At 41.1% G+C, this 18,935-nt stretch overlaps 1 protein-coding gene across 2 annotated transcripts in view; it reads left to right on the forward strand.

Moving 5' to 3' along the window:
• AMPH (amphiphysin) overlaps positions 1-18,935 on the forward strand; it is a 143,267-nt gene that overhangs the window by 60,497 nt on the left and 63,835 nt on the right. For both annotated transcript variants that reach the window (XM_036327452.1, XM_036327453.1), the window contains exons 2-3: positions 1,653-1,733; positions 14,839-14,893. In XM_036327452.1, the coding sequence (XP_036183345.1) occupies positions 1,653-1,733; positions 14,839-14,893 (136 nt within the window). The remainder of the gene's footprint in view (positions 1-1,652; positions 1,734-14,838; positions 14,894-18,935) is intronic.

Consider the following 18,935-nt stretch of genomic DNA (forward strand, 5'->3'; position numbering starts at 1 on the left):
CTCTGTGGAGCTGTAAGTAGTCAGTGGATAGGAAGCCAATCAGAAGTGCAAGTCCAGCACTGCCCTAAAGGGGACGCCCAGGAATCTCTTTTGTCCCTTCCTAAGTTTTGGTGACTTTTCTCTGTCTTTGCATTGAAAGGAATCATTAAGACTTATTCATTTGTGCAAGGTTATATTTTTGATTTTAGGAAGCAAATTCGCATAATGTGATATAAAACCTAGCCATAGAAAGTGCTATACGTGAGTATATGTTTTAATGCCCAAATGTTGACGTTTCATAGAAACGTATTTGGTAACGCCATTGGGTGTGGGTATGTTGAGAAGGCAATGTTTGTGGGGCTTCTATATTCTTGAATAAGTTGTGTTTTAGAAATTAGATATGGAAATATTGAATAATGGACCCAGTCGTGGCTCTCAGGATCCTCTTCTTTTTTTCTGAAGTAACTTTCTCCCCATTTTGGTTGCCTCTTTGGGTTTGTTTCTGTATAGTGAATAGATCTGCTATGACTCCCAGTCTTTGTGGGGTTGCCTTATGTAGTAGTTTCTTGTGGGGTCCAGTGGTGCAGTCTCCTTGATCACCTGAGCTGGGTACTCCAGGAATGTTTCATGTTTGGCCCTCATGCTGTAATTGAGACTTGCTTGCTATTGGTCCATTCATGTGTGGGATTGACCCTCAGGCTGGCTGACTGTGAGGATCAACCCCAGCCATAGTTTGTAATCTACTGTGCGGGTGCCGACGACCCGAAGTGGAGTTTACCTCAGCAGGTTTTGGTGCCATATCTCCCTCTGGGTATGCCACTTGCAAAGCTTATTGGGCCCTGATCTGATGCAATCTGATGCTGGCCACGGGGTGCATTGGTTCTGGGTCTCTTGGGAGGAACTCTGGTGCAGGGCAATGGAAGACGCTGCCTGTGGAGGGCCCTTGGCGACCTGTTTGGAGCTACAAGTGATCCACAGTTTGTGGCTGCCTCCTCTGGGCCTGGGTGCATGTGGGAAGGACCAAGCTGTGCACCAAGGCCCGCTTTTACCAGCACTGGGCCAGGGGGCAGGTCAACAGCAAAAGTCCCATGATTATGTGCTGGGGCCTTGTTTTATTTGTCTTTGTATTTCTGGATACCCAGTACTTAGCATGGGGCCTTGTGTAGCCCAGTGCCCCTTCGAGTATTTATTCAGTTGAAAGAAATATCATTGGAAGATGGTGGAGGCAAGCTTACCATATGCCTAACTCCAGTATTTCTAATACCGTCCCTATGGAGTAGGTGAATACTGTAGTCAAATAACTTTGGTTCGCCGCTTAACAAAAATTTGAGCACCTATTATGTATCAGGTATTGTGCCAGATGCTTTGGACAAAAGGACAAGGAGTAGCTTTTGTCTTTAAGTCTTGTGTCCTATTGGGGGAAACAGATACAGTATGTAAATAAACAAATTCAACCTAGCATGACACTTGCTCACGGTCACACAGCCTGTGAGTGGTGGACCTGTAATTGAAATCCAAGTGTGTTCAGCTCCAAAGCCACCAAGCCAAGATGCTTCCAGAACCAAAAAACTAGCTAGGCTGCGAGTGAATTCTCAGAGGAGCAAAACAACAGCTTTGCTCTATTATTTGAAACCATTATTAAATCAAACCATTTTGTTGTATTTGCAAATTAGGTCCTTCAGAAGCTTGGAAAAGCTGATGAGACAAAAGACGAACAGTTTGAAGAATATGTACAGAACTTCAAACGGCAAGAGGTAAGTGCATTTATCTAGTTTATGGGGTGGAAATGGGTGGACAGTGTTTGTGGTTTAGCATGTAGCTAAAATGCTTTAAGGTTGAAGAAAGAACTTCATTGGGCTTGGTGTTAACCTGAGGGTAAAGCTTGTCAGTTCTGTAAGACTTTCCTGTGGAGGATGAAAGAAGAGGCAGTAGGCACTGCAGAGAGATTTGTGTTTCTTCTCAGGAGAATAAGACTTCCCTTCTCTGGAGCTTTTTAATATAGTTTATTGATTTATAGGAAAGATAATGTTTTTGGTGATTTATATTCCACTAACTATTAGCAGTAGTTAGATACTTTTGGCAAAATTACTTTAATTGCTGCCTGCTTCAAGATCATGCATTCTCAGTGGGGAGTATATCTCCCCCACGAGGGTGAAAATTGGTTCTTGGTGGATGAAAAAATTGTACTGGTTTTATGTGCATATATTACATAACCAGATTTATAGTGTATCTGTGGTATTAAAATTTCATGGGGCGGGGGGGGGGGGGAGTTGACATTAGAAAAATGTCGTAAAAAGCTCATCAGAGGAGGCCATGATGGAAAAAGGTTGAGAAACACGATTTGTTGCTGGGGTCCAACCCCAGCAGGTCCAGGGGTCCCCAAAGGTGTGGACGGAGTCGGCGAAGAAGGAATGACACAGAGGCAGCGTTCTGGTGATCATCATAGCTGGGTTCTCTTGTCAGGGTCTCCAGCCAGGTTCTGTAGCCAGTTCTCCAGCCAAGTTTTCCAGGTTCTCCAGCCAGGTTATGTCACCAGGTTCTAGTCAGGTTCTCTTGCCATGTTCTATCCAGGTTCTGTAGCCAGGTTCTGTCTCTAGGTTCTTCAGCCAGGTTCTCTCGCTAGGTTCTGTCTCTAGGTTCTGTTGCCAGTTTCTGTCCAGAATCTTTTGCCATGTTCTCTCCAGCGAAGTTCTTCTGTCTCTAGGTTCTGTGTAGGTTCTGTCTTCTAAGTTCTGTGTTGTTACATCTGTATTTATACAGTTGATTCCAATCCTATCAATCTCTATTCCAAAGGTTAGGGCGTTTCTTATCTCCATTCCAGGGAGTAAAGATTATGTAGCTTAAGCATGATTGTTCATAGTTAAAGTGATTAATTACCCGCCTGGCACTTAGTTAAGAGGTTTTATTCCCTCCCTAACTTCAGGGGAAAATCCCTACCTGGGGAAACAACCTTTCTCAGAGACCTTGGTTAAAACACATAGTGCCAAGAAGGTGAGCAAACATATTAAGAACAGTATGCCGTATATGCCAGGTCCCTTGAAACAGCAAGGATGGACTGGCTCCCGGCAATTTGTGATACTTGTTCCTTTAATGGGCTGCTATGTGTTTAACAGACACGTGAATAAAGGCACAGTTTTTAAAATTATTTGTTTATCTCTCTAAGGCTTGGGTAATTGATTAGCATATCACTCTTTAGAGGTCATGCATGAGGGTCAGGTAGAGGGAAGATACAGGTGGGGTCTCTGCGGTTTGAAGCTTCAAATCTAGAGTTCATTCTAGAGGTGAGAAGAAAGCTGGGCCTTAAGAGGCTTTCCAGGCCCTCTGGAAAATGTTCGGACATGGGACAATGTAAGGACATGGGTTTATGTTCCTGCTGTCATTGTAGCTACCAGTGTCCACAGAGGAAATTGTAAATATTAGGGTGTTGCTGTCCATGGTGCCAGATGCGGGGGGAGGGCAAAAATGTTCATTGAGGAACATTTATCTTTTATCCTCTTTACTCTTTTTGTTTCTTTCCATCTACAAGAATATCTCCTCAGTTATGGCCTGTATACATTAAAAGCTTTAGTTGAAACCTAACTAAAATGTGACCCAAATTACTGATGTTCCAGGCAGCACTGTTGTGCCACTTCCTAGGAAGCCATTAGGAATTTACTTCTAGTGGAAGCTCTTTTTGTTATTGCTCTGAAGATTTCCTTTCATCTATTCGATCCTGTTCCCTATTTTTAATTGTATTTTACTTTACTTAACTACATTAACCAACATGCCAACGGGGGTTAAACCCTCCGCATTCATTTAGAGACCAATTCCATGTATCTTCCACTTCTCCCTGTGAAGTGAGCTTATTATCTGAGTTTGGATGTTCCTCTCTAAATGGTCCCCAGATTGACTGCACCGTTCTGGCAATGGGATGCAGAGAATTAGGCATATCGCTCATCCAAGCCTAGGAGACCGTCTGAAGTGTTGTGAGCATCTGCATAGACGAGTTGCAATTGAAGCTCAGATTCGCATCAATATTGTTGGTTCCCATTGCCTGTGATTCTCATATGTCACCCTGTAAGCCCCATGGCTGATTTTGCATTAGAGCTGCCATCTAAGTGATGAAAATGTGTTATAAGGAATGTCTTATGGTGACTGACTGAGATCTGGAGCCAGACATATTTTAAGGGATTTTTTGGTCACCTCGTACTAGTGTTACATACTAGAGTGTCTGTCAACACATTTAGTCTTAATTAAGTGATAGACACAGTGCAAAATTATAGGAGAGGTTTCCACATAACTATCGGAATTGCCTGGAGGACTTTTAAATATACTGATTCCTGGGCCCCACTCCAGACTTCTGAATCCGCTCACAAATTTGACTTGTGTCTCTAAAGAGCTATCATATAAGAGTAACAATTTGAATGTAAACCTGAAATTATACTGATATAGTAAAGATAATGGCGTCCTTAATTGCACATCTACTATGTTTCCAAACCTGGACAATTATAAGAATCTTCTGAGGAGCTTTAAAAATTTACAAATTTCAAAGCCACACCTGAATGGCTTATATAAAAGCAGCAATGAAGTATTTTTATTCTGAAGACTTTCCATAAGTAGGCATTGGCATTTATAATGTGTTTTGTACACTGTTCTACTCGATTCTCCTAGCAATCTGTAATTGTAATTCTGCTTTATGCATAAGAAAACCAAGTATTGTTACAAAAACTTTTATTTTGAGAATGATCTTGATTATTCTTTCGGCCATGGTATTCATTGCTTTCTTATTTCCTCACAGTAATGTTATGACATTGGCTTGATTTTTCTCATATTCATTGTTAAGTGGTTCTTATATATCTGCATAAATTATTTCTTTGTACTCTAAGATCTTTTATCACTGCAATATTTAAAGATATAAACACAAACTTTCTGGAAATGTAACTGTGTATTTGAGACTTAGAAGTATAAATGAAACACAAGGGGACATTCTAAGATTCCAATTAACTTGTTTTGTGGCGGTTTTGTACATTTCTCCTGAAAATATTCCTTTGTAACATGACATGTAGCAGAACTTAGTTAAGCTTTTATGAAACAACCACTCTTTGCACAGTTTATCACTTAAAAAGTATCAGATAGACAGAGTCATCCAACATTTATTGAATGTGCTCTGTGTCTGGTACTTTACATGGATTGTCCCCCCCTGATCTTCATGAGAGCCCCAGGAAGTGAGTGATGTTATCTTCATTTTACCGATGAGGAACCAGAGGTCCAGAGCAGTTAAGTGTTGCCCAAAGTTGCTCAGTTAGAGGTAGCAGAGCTGCTATTTTAAAGCCAGGCAGTGCAGCCCCACAGCCCACTGACTTCGCCACTGTGCGCTATGCGTCCCATGTAACATACTCTGGAATCATGAGAAAGAGTGAACAATTGGTGGTTTTGTTTATAGAGTAGAACTGCATCATGAGAGCACAGAGAATGCCTTTGGCTAAATTATTCTTATTGATGGGCAGTTGATTCCACTGGGACAGTCTCATGCGTCCACAGTTGGCATCCATGCCTTTAAAGCCTGGGGCATAGAGGACAGTGGTCAAGCATATGCGCTCTTGAGGCAGATTATGGGATTTAAATATCCCAGACTGCCCAGGCTTGCCATCTGCTAGATGCGTGACCTTTGGGCATATTTCTTAGCCTCTGTGCCTCAAGTTTCTCATGTGTAAGAATGTGCCAACATGAGAGAGTTATTGGGAGAATGATGGGTTAATAGACCTTTGAGACTTAGGACAGTCTCTGGAACAAAGGGACTACTTAGTGTTAGACTTTATTGCTATATTAAAGGTTTGCTTTGAGGACAGTGTTATGACTGAATTATGTCTCTCCTAAATTTACCTATTGAAGTTCTAACTAACCTCCAGTACACCTCAGAATGTGACTGTATTTGGAAACAGGTCCAGTAAAGGGGAAGTTAAGATCAAATGAGGTCATATGGAAGGATTCTAACCCAATGAGACTGATGTTTTCATAAGCAGGAGAGACACAGGGATGACCACATGCAGAAAAAGACCATGTGAGGACACAGGGAGGAGGAGGCTGTCTGCAAGCCAAGGAGAGAGACCGCAGGCAAAACCAAACCTGCCAGTACTTGGTCTTGGACTTCTAGCCTCCAGAACTGTGAGGAAATAAATTTCTGTGTTTTTTTTTTCAGCCACCAAGTCTCTGGTGTATTATTATAGCAGCCCTCATACACTAATACAGCATCATAAATGGCAGTTTCAGAAACATGTTGGCTGTTATATTATGACTGGAGTAATGAGAGGCAAGGCACTTCTTCCCTCCCAGTGATGCATCTCTGAAGCTTGATGTAGATGTTGTTTTTCCAGAACTTCCACATCCTGTCTCATTTGGACATGATAGAACATTGTCAATAACGAGCTGGCATCCGTATCCCCAGAAAGGGACATTGAACAGTACACCTCAGGAAGAGTTATTGTTGGGGTGGAACACCTGTGCAGTTTGCCTTAATTTCTAGGTCAGTCTCTCCCCGACTATATTCAATTCTGTGCTCTAGGTATTAAGGCAAAAGTTGAAAAGAGTTTGTATAATTCCCCTAATGTACCTCATAAGTCAAGTCTCTTCATACACAATGAAAGGGGGAAAAATTGGAATGGCTCTTCAAGGGTCACAAACTCAATTGCCTAACGGCAATAAAGCATATCTTCAAATTGTATGCAGCCAGCATGGTGTGATGAGTTGAATGGTTCTAACTAGGCAGTTCCATCCCCTTGTACACACGCTGGGTTAGCTTTTCCAAAAGACAAGAATAGAGGTCTGTATAAACTCAAGGCTTAAGGGAAATACATGGAAAAATAGTACATATAATTACTAACGAGCTTTCTAATTTTGTTTTGGTGAAAGGTAGAAAGTATATTTTATTTGGTCTTCATATCATAGCTATACCTGGAGTTGATGACTCAGGGATAATTGGAAATTGGGTCGTGAAGCTTGGATAAAATTGTGAAAACTGAGATGTTCTCTTTGATATCCACTTCCCTCCCATGTACCAGCCCCTAATGCCATCCATCCAGGAATAAGATTTCAAAATTTTCTCTGATTTCCTATCTTATATCTTTTGCCTTAATGTGTACCAAAAAATATTAAAAATGGAGAAATTGCTTTTTGAAATCAGTGCTGGGTTCTTAAGGCAGCTCTTGTTTGCTATAAAGATCTCAAATCAAGAAAACAAAAAAAAAATGGAAATTTTAGAGAACCTGCTACTTGTTACCTTTGAAAAAGTCTTGTCTTCCATTTCATGCACCTGAACTTGTGATAGGGAGAGCTCCATTTCCTGGTAAACCAAGAATGCCTGCAGTGTTCCGCAGACTACTGTTGGCTTTGATCATAAGTGGATTCTGATATTACATATCATTAGTCATCTGCTAATCAAGGTGCTGATTATTGCTTCATTAAGTCTCATCTCCTTGACAATTTAATTTTCTTCTGAGCTTCAAATATAAGAAAGCAGTAGCATGGCTTTCAAGATTGAGTTGACCTGTCTGAACTCTGAGAAGTTGAGCCAATTTTAATTTAATATGTTACTTGGCCTTTTCAAGAGAAAAATGTCAGTATCGAGCAAAAATAATAATGGAACTACAGGGCCTTCTGTCGGCTCAGGACCACAGATGAGATGACTGTACTTTTCTTTGTGAAATCACCGCTTTGTGAAGTTACATCTCCTCAGATCAAGTCTCATATATCTATTAGTACTGTTGGCTTTCTCCTTGAGCCCCTTTCCAAACGTCAGCTCACAGTGAGTTTCTGAGTTACAGGGGCAAGTTAATGAAAAAAATTGCCTGTATTGTATATGTTGTTTTTTTTTTCTCCTGTCTATGTTTTTCTTTTTATAACAAAAATGATCTATAAATATAAATTATTACTACATTTACTATATTTTAACATGTCAATTCAACAACCTATTGCTTGTTTAATAAGCATTGATGACTTATTGCCTTAAAGTGATTTGCTAGCTCTGTATAACCTTATGAATAAAATCCATTGGATTTGATTTTGCAAGACAGGGCTGCAGTGTCAGGAGCGTGGTAGTGTGTGAGCCTGGTGCCCCTGAATTGGTAGTGGTTGCTGCCCTGAGCTTAGTGTTTTAGAAAGTATTCATTCATTTTATGGATGGTGTCTACAATGCAGTCAAATCAATGCCTCAACTATGGCTTCTTTCTTCTTGGCAGCAGTGACTGATCTAACAAGAGTATACCTTCTTTATTAGGCCCTACAGTCGTAGGCATAAAGTATTTATTAACACTAGCATATTTTAATGCGTCAGAATTTAGTGTATCTAAATAATAAACAACTTGATTCATTAATTTTCACACATAATTTATTGCAGCCCTGTGTGTATGCCCAATGCTAGAGGTTTACCAGAGCTTTTCTGTGTGACAATCTATGGTAGCTCTTCTTACCAGCCAACTGGATCACCTTGGAGAAAAATCGTCTACTCTTCTGTGCTCTTACCAGAATGCAATAGGAAACCTTGATGAGGTTGCATTTATAGCCAGTCCTTTGACACTACATAGATTAAATCTTTAAAGGTTGAATCACAGACATGTCTGGGCGCTGTCCAGGGTCCTCAAGGGAGCTGTCCTGAGCCCAGTAAGTTTGGGAAGCAACAAATGAGATGTCCTGAGCCCAGCAAGTCAGGGAACTGCACCCCTTTACCCCACCCCCACCCCCACCTTTGCCCCAAGATACATACACTCATCATCATCATCTTCATCATCTTTTTTCATCATCAATAATTAAGGAATTGGTGCTACTGAGAACCAACCTGCTGTAAAAGATTCTGGAAACATTTAATTAGGTATGTAATGTGATTTATTTGTGTTCGGTAACAAAGATATCTGAATCCTCCCGTGATGATGTACCTTCTGCATTCTTTCTCTGACTATTTAGTTAGGTTTTCAATTTCACCCTAATCCTTGGTGGGGATATCATGAGCAGTCCTCAGGAGGATAAGAAGAAAACAACAGCTTTGAGATACCACTCAGAAAAGGAATAAAGGGAATTTTTGACTGGAGGCAGTGCTTCTCGGACCTTCATAAGGTTTAAAACCATGTGTACTTTTTTGCATGCCTGTTAATTTTTGATATCTCCGTGATGAAACCCAGCACGACTCTGGCTTGTTCTCCAGGATAGCTGGGAAGCAGGGAAGTAGGGAGACTGCTTCCTTCTCACTAGCTCTGCAAGAATTCGACACCCAAGGGAGGGAGCAGGTGGGAGTAGTTTTAATAAGGAGAGGAAAGCAGGCCTACTCCCTCGGGCTGTGTGGGAAGAAAGGGGCCTAGGGGACCATCTGGGCTGGAGAAGTAGTAGCTCCTGACATTGATAAATGATTCAGTTGAAAAAAAATAAACAAAGAACCTCTAACACCAGACTAACATTATTATACTATTTGCCAGGGCAAGGGATTCTGTAGGTGGTGAATCCTTCTTGGATCTTGACAAAGAGGAGTATGAGTTGGGAATCAGACAACTGAATTATAATACACTCATTTGCTGTTATGTGGCTCTAAGCCCTGAGAATAGTGTGACCATGAGTCAGAATAATAATTTTATCTCACCTTGTAGAGGTAAGAAGGGAGAAAACATGCATATAGTCTCAAGGATGTGAAATTTTGAGCCTCTTTCTTGCGCGCACGCGTGCAATATTCAAGGCTGCATTACCAAAGTGGTAATTTTCAGAGGAATTTGGAACAAACTTCAGTGAAATAGCAGTGCTGTAAGAATTTATTTCAAACATAAAACGTCTTATAACTCACATAGAATAATGGTGTTAAGAAAACTTTATTGTGCAATAGGTTTTGTGCAGGACTACTCTGTGGCATATTCTAGGAGGTGAACATTTCTCTCGAGAGTCTCTTACTTTTTTTGACTCAGATAAATATAAGTGCAATTTAATATGGTTATTACCAAATGACTTATGAACCTTCATACTCGGGAAAATTATGAATTTTAATAATTAGAAAAAAAGAAAGTTATTTTACTCCTCACCTGAGGATATGTTTTTATTGATTGTGGAGAAAGGGAAGGAGAGAGAGAGAGAGAAAGAAAGAAACATCAATGTGATAGAGACATTGATTGGTCCACCACCCCCCACCCCCATACATACCCCAACTGGGGATCAAACCCCCAACCTAGGTATGTGCCCTGATCTGGAATCCAACCAACAACCTTTTTTTTGGTGTACAGGGATGCTCTAACCAAAAGAACCATCAGGCCAGGGCAGGAAGAAGGTTATTTAAATGAACTTAATTTTATCTACTTAAATTGCACTCATCTGTTTAAGCCATTATTGTATAATTTGAACTTTCTTCCACTCTTATAGCTAAAAAAAAATCTCTTCTTGGGGTTCTTATTTCATTTAAAAAATGGTTATTGTTTCTTTGGGCTAGATGAATCATTCTCTTTCTTCTTCTGAAAGAAAAACCAATGGCTTAATTGTGGGTATAATTTGACAGGCTTTATTCCTTCAATAGTTAGGAGAAGAATACCCTTCTCCACTACTCCTTTGCTATTTCCAGATATTCTGGACAATTGTGGTGACTTATGGCCATACCATAGTTGGCTTTGTATTACTTTCTGAGGGGAAAACATCCTTTTGGGTGAGAAGTGAGCCCTGTCTTAGCTCAGGGCCTCTCAGATTTTTCGGGGGAGGCCCATGGGCAGTGGTAGAGCAGAGGCCCTACAGCAGACAGCGGAGAGCGGGAGATGTCTGGGAAGTTCTGTTTTTCATCTCTATGCAGTTTTTCTCTCTACATCACAACAGGTGGCCCAGTGGTTATAGAATAACGGTTTCTCCCCATGTGCTCCCCTTCAGCCTCAATAAATTGTTGTCCCAGAGAGATGCTGTAGGTTTATTTTGTGGCTGCATGCGCCCTAGGCAAGCCATGTAGTACCCCCAAGGTCTACACTTAACCACTTAGAGAAATGTGGCCTTAGCAGCGGTTCTCAACCTGTGGGTCGTGACCATCGGAAAACACATATAGCATATCAGATATTTACATGACGATTCATAACAGTAGCAACATTACAGTTATGAAGTAGCAACGAAAATAATTTTATGGTTGGGGGTCACCACAACATGAGGAACTGTATTAAAGGGTCGCGGCATTAGGAAGGTTGAGAACCACTGCCTTCGGGGATCCCAACCCTATTTAAATCCCAATTGTACCTTTTAGGGCTTTAGACTTCCAGTTGGTCTGGATCTGTCCAGGTAAATCACATATCTAATTACAGATACTAATATCTCTAAATGATTTGCCGTCTGTTGTGACAAATGGCTCTGGGTCTTGCTGTCCTCTCTCCAAACCATTCTTCCTCTTTCCATCACTTGACCAGCACTAGAGCTTCAATTTGCTAAGCCATCCACTTTATCTTTGATCTTCCCAATTTGATTTCCTTCCTGAAATGTTTTTGTAAATGCCTTTAGTGCTCTTCTGCTCACTCATTCCATTGGCTTTTTTCTTCTGTTAGATTTCAACCTCCATCTTTCAGCGTTTCCACTGTTGATGGCGAACCATTGTATCAGGTTGTTTGGGTAGGTTATGCTGTAGTAGCAATACCTCTGTGGCTTTGAACAACAGATGTTTATTTCTCACTTATGAAAATGTGAAGGGTAGATGCGCCTCATGTTGCCTTTGCTCTGTGACCCATGATGGAGAAGTAACCCCTCTCTGGAATAGCCCGGGGCTCTCGGTAGGCAAAGAGGTGGTAAGACTATGATGCTCAGAAGCTGCACGCCACTTCCCCTCACATGGCAAGTCCCACAGCCAAGTTTGATATTAATGGGGAAGAATGTAGAATCCTCCCCCAAAACAGATATGGAAGAAAGATGCCGTGTAGATGTGACAAGAATAAAGTATCCCAGAGCCATTGCTTTTCAAAATTTTATGTATTCAGAATCTAGCACAGTGCCCATCATATCATAGATAGTAGCAGAAAGACTTGTTTCTTTCTTCCCCAAGTTCTGACTTTTTGTAGTGATGTTGCAGACCTTGGCCTGACTCTTTCATTATCTTTACAAGTGTTTATCATCAGCATTTTCTCTTTCTTCTCCTCATCCTTTCTCTACAGTTTCCCACTACACTTTGATGTTTTGGAAATCCAACCTGGGTTGTTATTATTATTATTATTATTATTGTCTAGCTCAGTGATGGCGAACCTTTTGAGCTCGGCGTGTCAGCATTTTGAAAAACCCTAACTTAACTCTGGTGCTGTGTCACATCTAGAAATTTTTTTGATATTTGCAACCATAGTAAAACAAAGATATATTTTTGATATTTATTTTATATATTTAAATGCTATTGAACAAAGAAAAATCAACCAAAAAAATGATGAGTTCGCGTGTCACCTCTGACACGTGTCATAGGTTCACCATCACTGGTCTAGCTCATGGCAATTTGCCTTCACACTACATTTCTAAATGGCTCAGCAAGACAAGGGAAATCTAGAGTTTTTATTTTAAACCATGTTTAGAGATGAGAAAGGGAGTCAGTTGTTTAGAACTTTGATGATTACTGCTTTGGCATCCTGAATAGAACCATTCTGGTTGAAGTTCATTATGTGCTAGCAAATGAATTAACCCTAAGCTTTTATCTGGTAGTACCTGGATTTACAGAGCTGACAGAAATAGCTAGAGCTTAATGCAGAAAAAGAAAACCTCACCTGAGCTTTACATATATTTCATAAAAATAATATCACTATATCTGTACTGTATTAGGAAAATATACTTATATAGAATCCCTTTGGGGGACCAGCATAATATTAAACCAGGCATATGGAACCTTTATTCTGCCAAGGGCCATTTGGATATTTATAACATCATTTGCAGGTCGTACAAAATTACCAATTTAACAATTAGCCTGCTATATTTGGTCAAACATTTAATTAACTCATCTCTAATGCCTTGGCAGGCCAGACCAAGTGATTGTGTGGGCCTTATGCGGCCTGTGGACGTTCCCCACCCCTGTCTTAAACGCTTCTTTTCAGAGTTTCTTTGTATTCATCACTACCTTTAAATTTGATGAATATTTTTATTTGCTTTGTCCTCTAAATATTTTGCATGGCTGTTGCAGAGCTAAATGTAATCTACTTTGAAGTTTTCTATTTAGATATTTTACTTCCCCTACTAGATAATAATTCACTGAAGGAAGTAGGTATTTTCCCTTCATCCCTCCCTGCTTTTTGGTAAATACTAAAAAATAATTGTTTATTTATTTATGACTATTAGAGTTGCTATGTTATTAACTATATTATTAACGATCAAGTTAGAGTTATAATATAGATGCTATATTATTAATTATCAAGGAGGAGTCATTCTGCAATTTTGTTAAATAATTATGCAATTAAAGTACATATACTTTTATATTTTCAGGTGTAGTGAAAGCACACACTGTGGATGCCAGACATATGCCCCAGCACTTACCTTTTCTGAGCCCACTAGATCTAGTTGCAACTGCCAGCAAGGGAGACTTTTTGCCTGAGGATTTTTTCTGGTAACTGGAGACCTCTCTGCCCTTGTGTGGACATATTGGGGGAATCATGTCCCAGGAGCAGTTCTCAACCAATGACTGTCAGGAGCTGATGGATAAATGCCTGAGCTTCTTTGCCCCTCACTGAGGATATCTACAGGGTTTGACACTGTCTCCCAGAATTCCCTGGGGGACGAAGGCCACCGGGGTAACTTGCCTGATATTGCACCTGCGATGGCTCTCTTCCCTCCCCTCTTCACGTCTCCCATCCAAGTACTAACCAGGCCCGACCCTGCTTAGCTTCCGAGATCAGACGAGATCGGGCATTCAGGGTGGTATGGCCATAGACCCTCTTCACTTCTCCATGCCCCTGTTGGTATTTCCTGGGTTAACTCCATATTCAACTACTTGCAATCTAATCCTAATCTCAGAGTCGCAGAGTTTCTAAGGGTAATCCAAAACAAAACTAAGATTCATATGTCAAAATTTACATTTTACCAATTTCTCTATTCTGATTATGTCCAAAAGAAATATAATGCAAACCACATATGTAATTTAAATTGTTCAAGTGTCCACATTTTAAAAAGTGAACAGAAATAGGTGAAATTAATTTCAACACCCCAATTGTTTAACTCCGTGTATCCAAAATATTGTTTTAACACACAATTAATATAAAACATATTAATGACTTTTTTGTATAAAGTCCCTAAAATCAGGTGTGGATTTTACACTTATAATGCATTTCCATTCAGACTAGTCATGTTACAAGCACTGAACAGCCACATGTAGCTAGTGGCTACCATATTGGACAGTGGTGATCAATTTCCAACTGTATGACCATGTGTCAAAACTTAGAGACTTGTTAGCTCTTGCATATGTAAGAACCTTATGGTGGGCCACAGTTTCCATTCTTAGAAAAATTGTGCTTGCTTTGTCCTTTTCTTTTAAACTGAATGAAATATCTGTAAATATCTAGACTTATAAGCATCCTGTTTAATCTGTGTCCACATATTTTTAATATGGTTTTATTGAGTTTAAGAGAGAGAAAGGAAGGGAGAGGGATAGAGAGATAGAAACATCTATGAGAGAGAAACATCATCCATTGGCTGCCTCCTGCATGCCCCCAACTGGGGATCGAGCCTGCATGTGCCCTGACCGGCAATGGAACCAGAGACGGCTTCATTCCTGGGTCGACGCTCAACCCCTGGGCCACAGCAGCTGGGCTCTACATATTTATGTTCCTTCGAGAATGAGCCGCTGGCAGTAATAATTCCGACGCTTACTGCTTTGTACATGTCCCAGTGCAGAGTACAGACAAGCGGCTCAGCATCTGTTTGTGTGTTTTTCAGGCCGAGGGTACCAGACTTCAGCGGGAACTCCGAGGGTACTTAGCAGCTATCAAAGGTAACGTGTGTGCGTTGTTTATGGAATGTTACAAGCACAGGTTGTTCTTGGAATTCACGAGTGACAAGATTGAGTGTTAACTACACCACCATTTGGCTTTCTGGCAAGATGGCACTTGATCACAGGTGTTCCAATCCACCCACTCCCAACCCCCCACTGGAGTGATCATCAGAATATACAAAGAAAAAAAATACAGGTGTCCCCCAGAATGTATACACACTTTCACAGCTGATAGCTCAATTGTGAAACTGCAATGTATTTTAAGAAACACTGCCTTTATAATTATTCAAAGTGTGTGTATACATATTTGGGGACACTCTATATGTCTGCCCTGATGCTGGAAACTAGAAATAAGTGCCTCCCACATGCAAGAGATTTCTAGGAAGAGTTGTGAGAGCAAGCTCGAGAGCTTGTTTAAGAAAAGCTGCAGCTGGTTTATATCCTGAGCGAGAGCATGTCCCAGGACAGTGGTCGGCAAACTGCGGCTCGCAAGCCACATGCGGCTCTTTGGCCCCTTGAGTGTGGCTCTTCCACAAAATACCACGTGCGGGCGCGCACATGCAGTGCGATTGAAACTTCGTGGCCCCATGCTCAGAAGTCAGTATTTTGTGGAAGAGCCACACTCAAGGGGCCAAAGAGCCGCATGTAGCTCGCGAGCCACAGTTTGCCGACCACTGTCCCAGGAGAACACTCACAGAGTCACACTTTAGCCCTCTAGTTCAGCGGTCACCAACCTTTCAGACCTCATGGACCACCAGTGGTCCACGGACCACCGGTTGGCAACCGCTGCTCTAGTTGAAAGGGGCAAGAATCGTGGCAGAGACAGGAGTGGAGAATTATCAGGAGTCACAGCCCTGGACTGTCTGTGATTAGTGGAGACCAGCCACACCTGTACCCCTGCCACTGTATGGAGACAGAGGGGCGCTGGCATTGGTTTCTGCTTCAGCCATAAGAAGCAAAGAAATGAGGCCAGTGGTGGAGGGAGGAGAGAGCATTAGGGATGAGGGTTCCATTGCTTTCTGCCATGTGTCATCCAGCTCCCAGCACAGGGTCAGATCCTAGTGTACCCACGGGTGTGATAGATCACAAGGCAGATTTTGAGATTAGTGGGGAGAGAATGGATTGTCTCACAAGGGGTCTTGGATAAACTGGCTAAACACTTAGAAAAAAGTGAGGTTCCCATCCTCATACTCTACTCCCTCCTTTTTAACTCCAAATATAGTTAAAATTTAAATACATGTACAAAGAGGTATTCTAAAATAATAAAATAAGGTAAAATAAATAAAATAAAATAGACTTAGTCTCTAGTCTTGGGTGACAAGGTCTTTACCATGGTAACCCAAAGACAAAAAACATAAAGGGAAAGATTGAGAAATTTAACCGTATAAGTATATAAAACTGATATATGTATGTTTAAAAAATTATTTAGGCAACACACTTAATGAAAATGAACCAAAATATAAAGAGCTCAGTAAGTAAACTAAATGAAGATGAGCTGAAAGAATTATAGATGTATAAATAAAACCAAAAGGAAGGTGATTTTATTTTTCTTCCTAATGTTTAAAGACATTAAATAAAAATGAAAACATAGTACCTAGCATCAGCAAAGTTGTAGGAGCAGACCCCTTTCAAGAGAGCAGTTTGGCAAAAGTCCTTTTTTTTAAATTAATCCTCACCCAAGGATATTCTTTCCATTGATTTTTAGAGAGAGTGGAAGGGAGGGAGGAAGAGGGGGCAGAGAAAGGGAAGGAGAGATAGAGAGAGAAAGACAGAGAGAGAGACATCAACATCAACTTGGGAGAGACACACTAACTGGTTGCCTTTCACACGCTGGGTATCAAACCTGCAAGCCAGGTAATGCCCTTGACTGGGAATTGAACCTGCAACCCTTTAGTGCATGGCATGATGCTTCAACTAACTGAGCCACCCAGCCAAGGCTGACATTAGCCTTGGTTTACATTTGCAAAGAAGTAAAGCTCAGAGAATTTTACTCCCACAAACTTACAAACTTCATGATTAACTGCACTAAATAATTAACCTCAACTATTATTATTAGAATAGTCCAGTCAGAAAAAAGAAGGCCCTCTATGAATTTCTTTAATTATTGGTTTAGGATTAGTTAGATAATATTTTAAACACAGAATTTTTTTCTGTTAGCTGGTTTTATAAAAGGTGGAAACATTTGTTGATTGAGTGAATTGGATCTCTTCCTCAAAATTTATATATTTTGGTCTAGTTTACCACTTTGTGGAGAATGCTGTTTAAGAAGACTGGCAGAATTCTTTTCCTTAATGTGGTCTAGAAGGAAAGTCCCTTAGTGAAGGGTGAGCTCAAAGAGACACTGGGCGTATCATCAAAGCAACCTTTCACTCCACTGCTAATGGCCACGGCTCCAGAAGAGGGAGAAAGAACTTCTCTGTTCCCCCCCCCCCCCCCACTTCCCCACACCCGCCATCGCCTTTCACTGACTGGGTGATGTTAACAAATGGTACTCCACAAAAGAGACTCAGGTGTACATTACTTTGACCAAGACTGGCTAAAATGAATTTTTAAACAGGTTACTACAGAGTTTATCAGAACCCTTAACATATCAATGCAATTGCCAGAAGGCCTAATGGAGTAGGAGGCATTTCCCAGTTATTTGACTGTGGGATACTTTTTTCTTTTCAAAATCTTACAGTTAGAATTTCTTGGAGCACATTGTGGGGTTTGGGGAACACGCTAAAAGATGAGGGTTATATGATAAGTAGATCACAATTTGCATTTTCAAAGTGCTTTCATGGCCAATTTTTCTGTCTTCACAGAAGGAAATCTAGCCACCTAATATTGCAGGCAGGATTAGAGAGGAACGAGATCGGGCCCTGGAGAGGTTATAAGATATACCATCAGGTTATAAGATATACAAAGGAACCATCGTGGGAAAACCACCAAGTCTCTCATCTGTAAAGTCCTCCACTTGCTCTTAGAAGCCCCCAAATCTCTACCCCTGGGATTCTGTGAAATTGGGTTAAGCTCTACTCATCATCACTTATCTTAGGTGGCATTCTTGGGCTTTTTAAGGTAGATCTTATGCTCTCATTCATTTTAGCAGCAACCATCACATTGAGCCTCACTTATGGGCCTGACACCGTTCTAGAGGATGGAGATGAGAGATGAACAAGACCCAGCCTGCTGCTGGGGAGCCTGCAGGAGAGATGGGGAGAGAGTTGAATAAACAAAAAGGCAGATGTGCATCGTAATATGCATTTTAACAGAAGTAAGCATTGTGTGCTGTTCTGTGAAAAGGCTGCGTGTGCCAAGTGGCACCCAGATGCTGAAGGAGCCAAGAGACCCAAGAACCAGGCAGACAAGTCCAGCCTGTCGATTTAGAGAATTTGATAGGGAACTTACGTACTGAAATGGGTCCTGGGTGGTGGCAGGACATTCCTAGTTCTGCAACTTTCATCTTCTCTAGACCACCCTCCTATTCTGCCTTGAGATGGGGCTAGGTACTAGGAAAGGAGTGTGTGGGGTTAGGGTGAACTGATGAGGGAGATAACAACGAGGTTCCTTGCCCCAGAGGAAGGAGTAATGGAAATTCTGAGACTAGCCCGAAACCACTATACATATTCCAGAGCCTACTCAGGGGTCAAAGGTTAGGGCTCATTCCCTCAAAAATTAAGCTGGTGTATTAGATTCAAGATGGACTCAGTTTTTCAAAATGGAGTCAGCTCTGTCCACATATGTGCCATCACAACAGAGGGCAGAGCCCCGCTCTACTACATAAGGGACAGGATGCCAGGTCAGGAATTTTCTTTCCTAGGAACTTACACTTGAATGGACCAAGAAAGAGAACATACCCGGTCATCAGGTTGTAAGATATACCAAAGAAAGAGGTTGGTGTTGGAAGGAGCATCATGTACAAAAGCTCCGGAAGCAGGAGGGAGCATGGGCTCTTTAGGGAAAAAGTAGATTAATGAGGGGCAAGCAGGAAACAGCTGCATGAGACGTGGAAAGGTAGGCAGCATATGTACAAAGAGGTGCTAATGTATTACATTATATT

This window comes from Myotis myotis, unplaced genomic scaffold (assembly GCF_014108235.1).
Source record: "Myotis myotis isolate mMyoMyo1 unplaced genomic scaffold, mMyoMyo1.p scaffold_m19_p_11, whole genome shotgun sequence".
In the NCBI taxonomy this organism is placed as follows: domain Eukaryota; kingdom Metazoa; phylum Chordata; class Mammalia; order Chiroptera; family Vespertilionidae; genus Myotis; species Myotis myotis.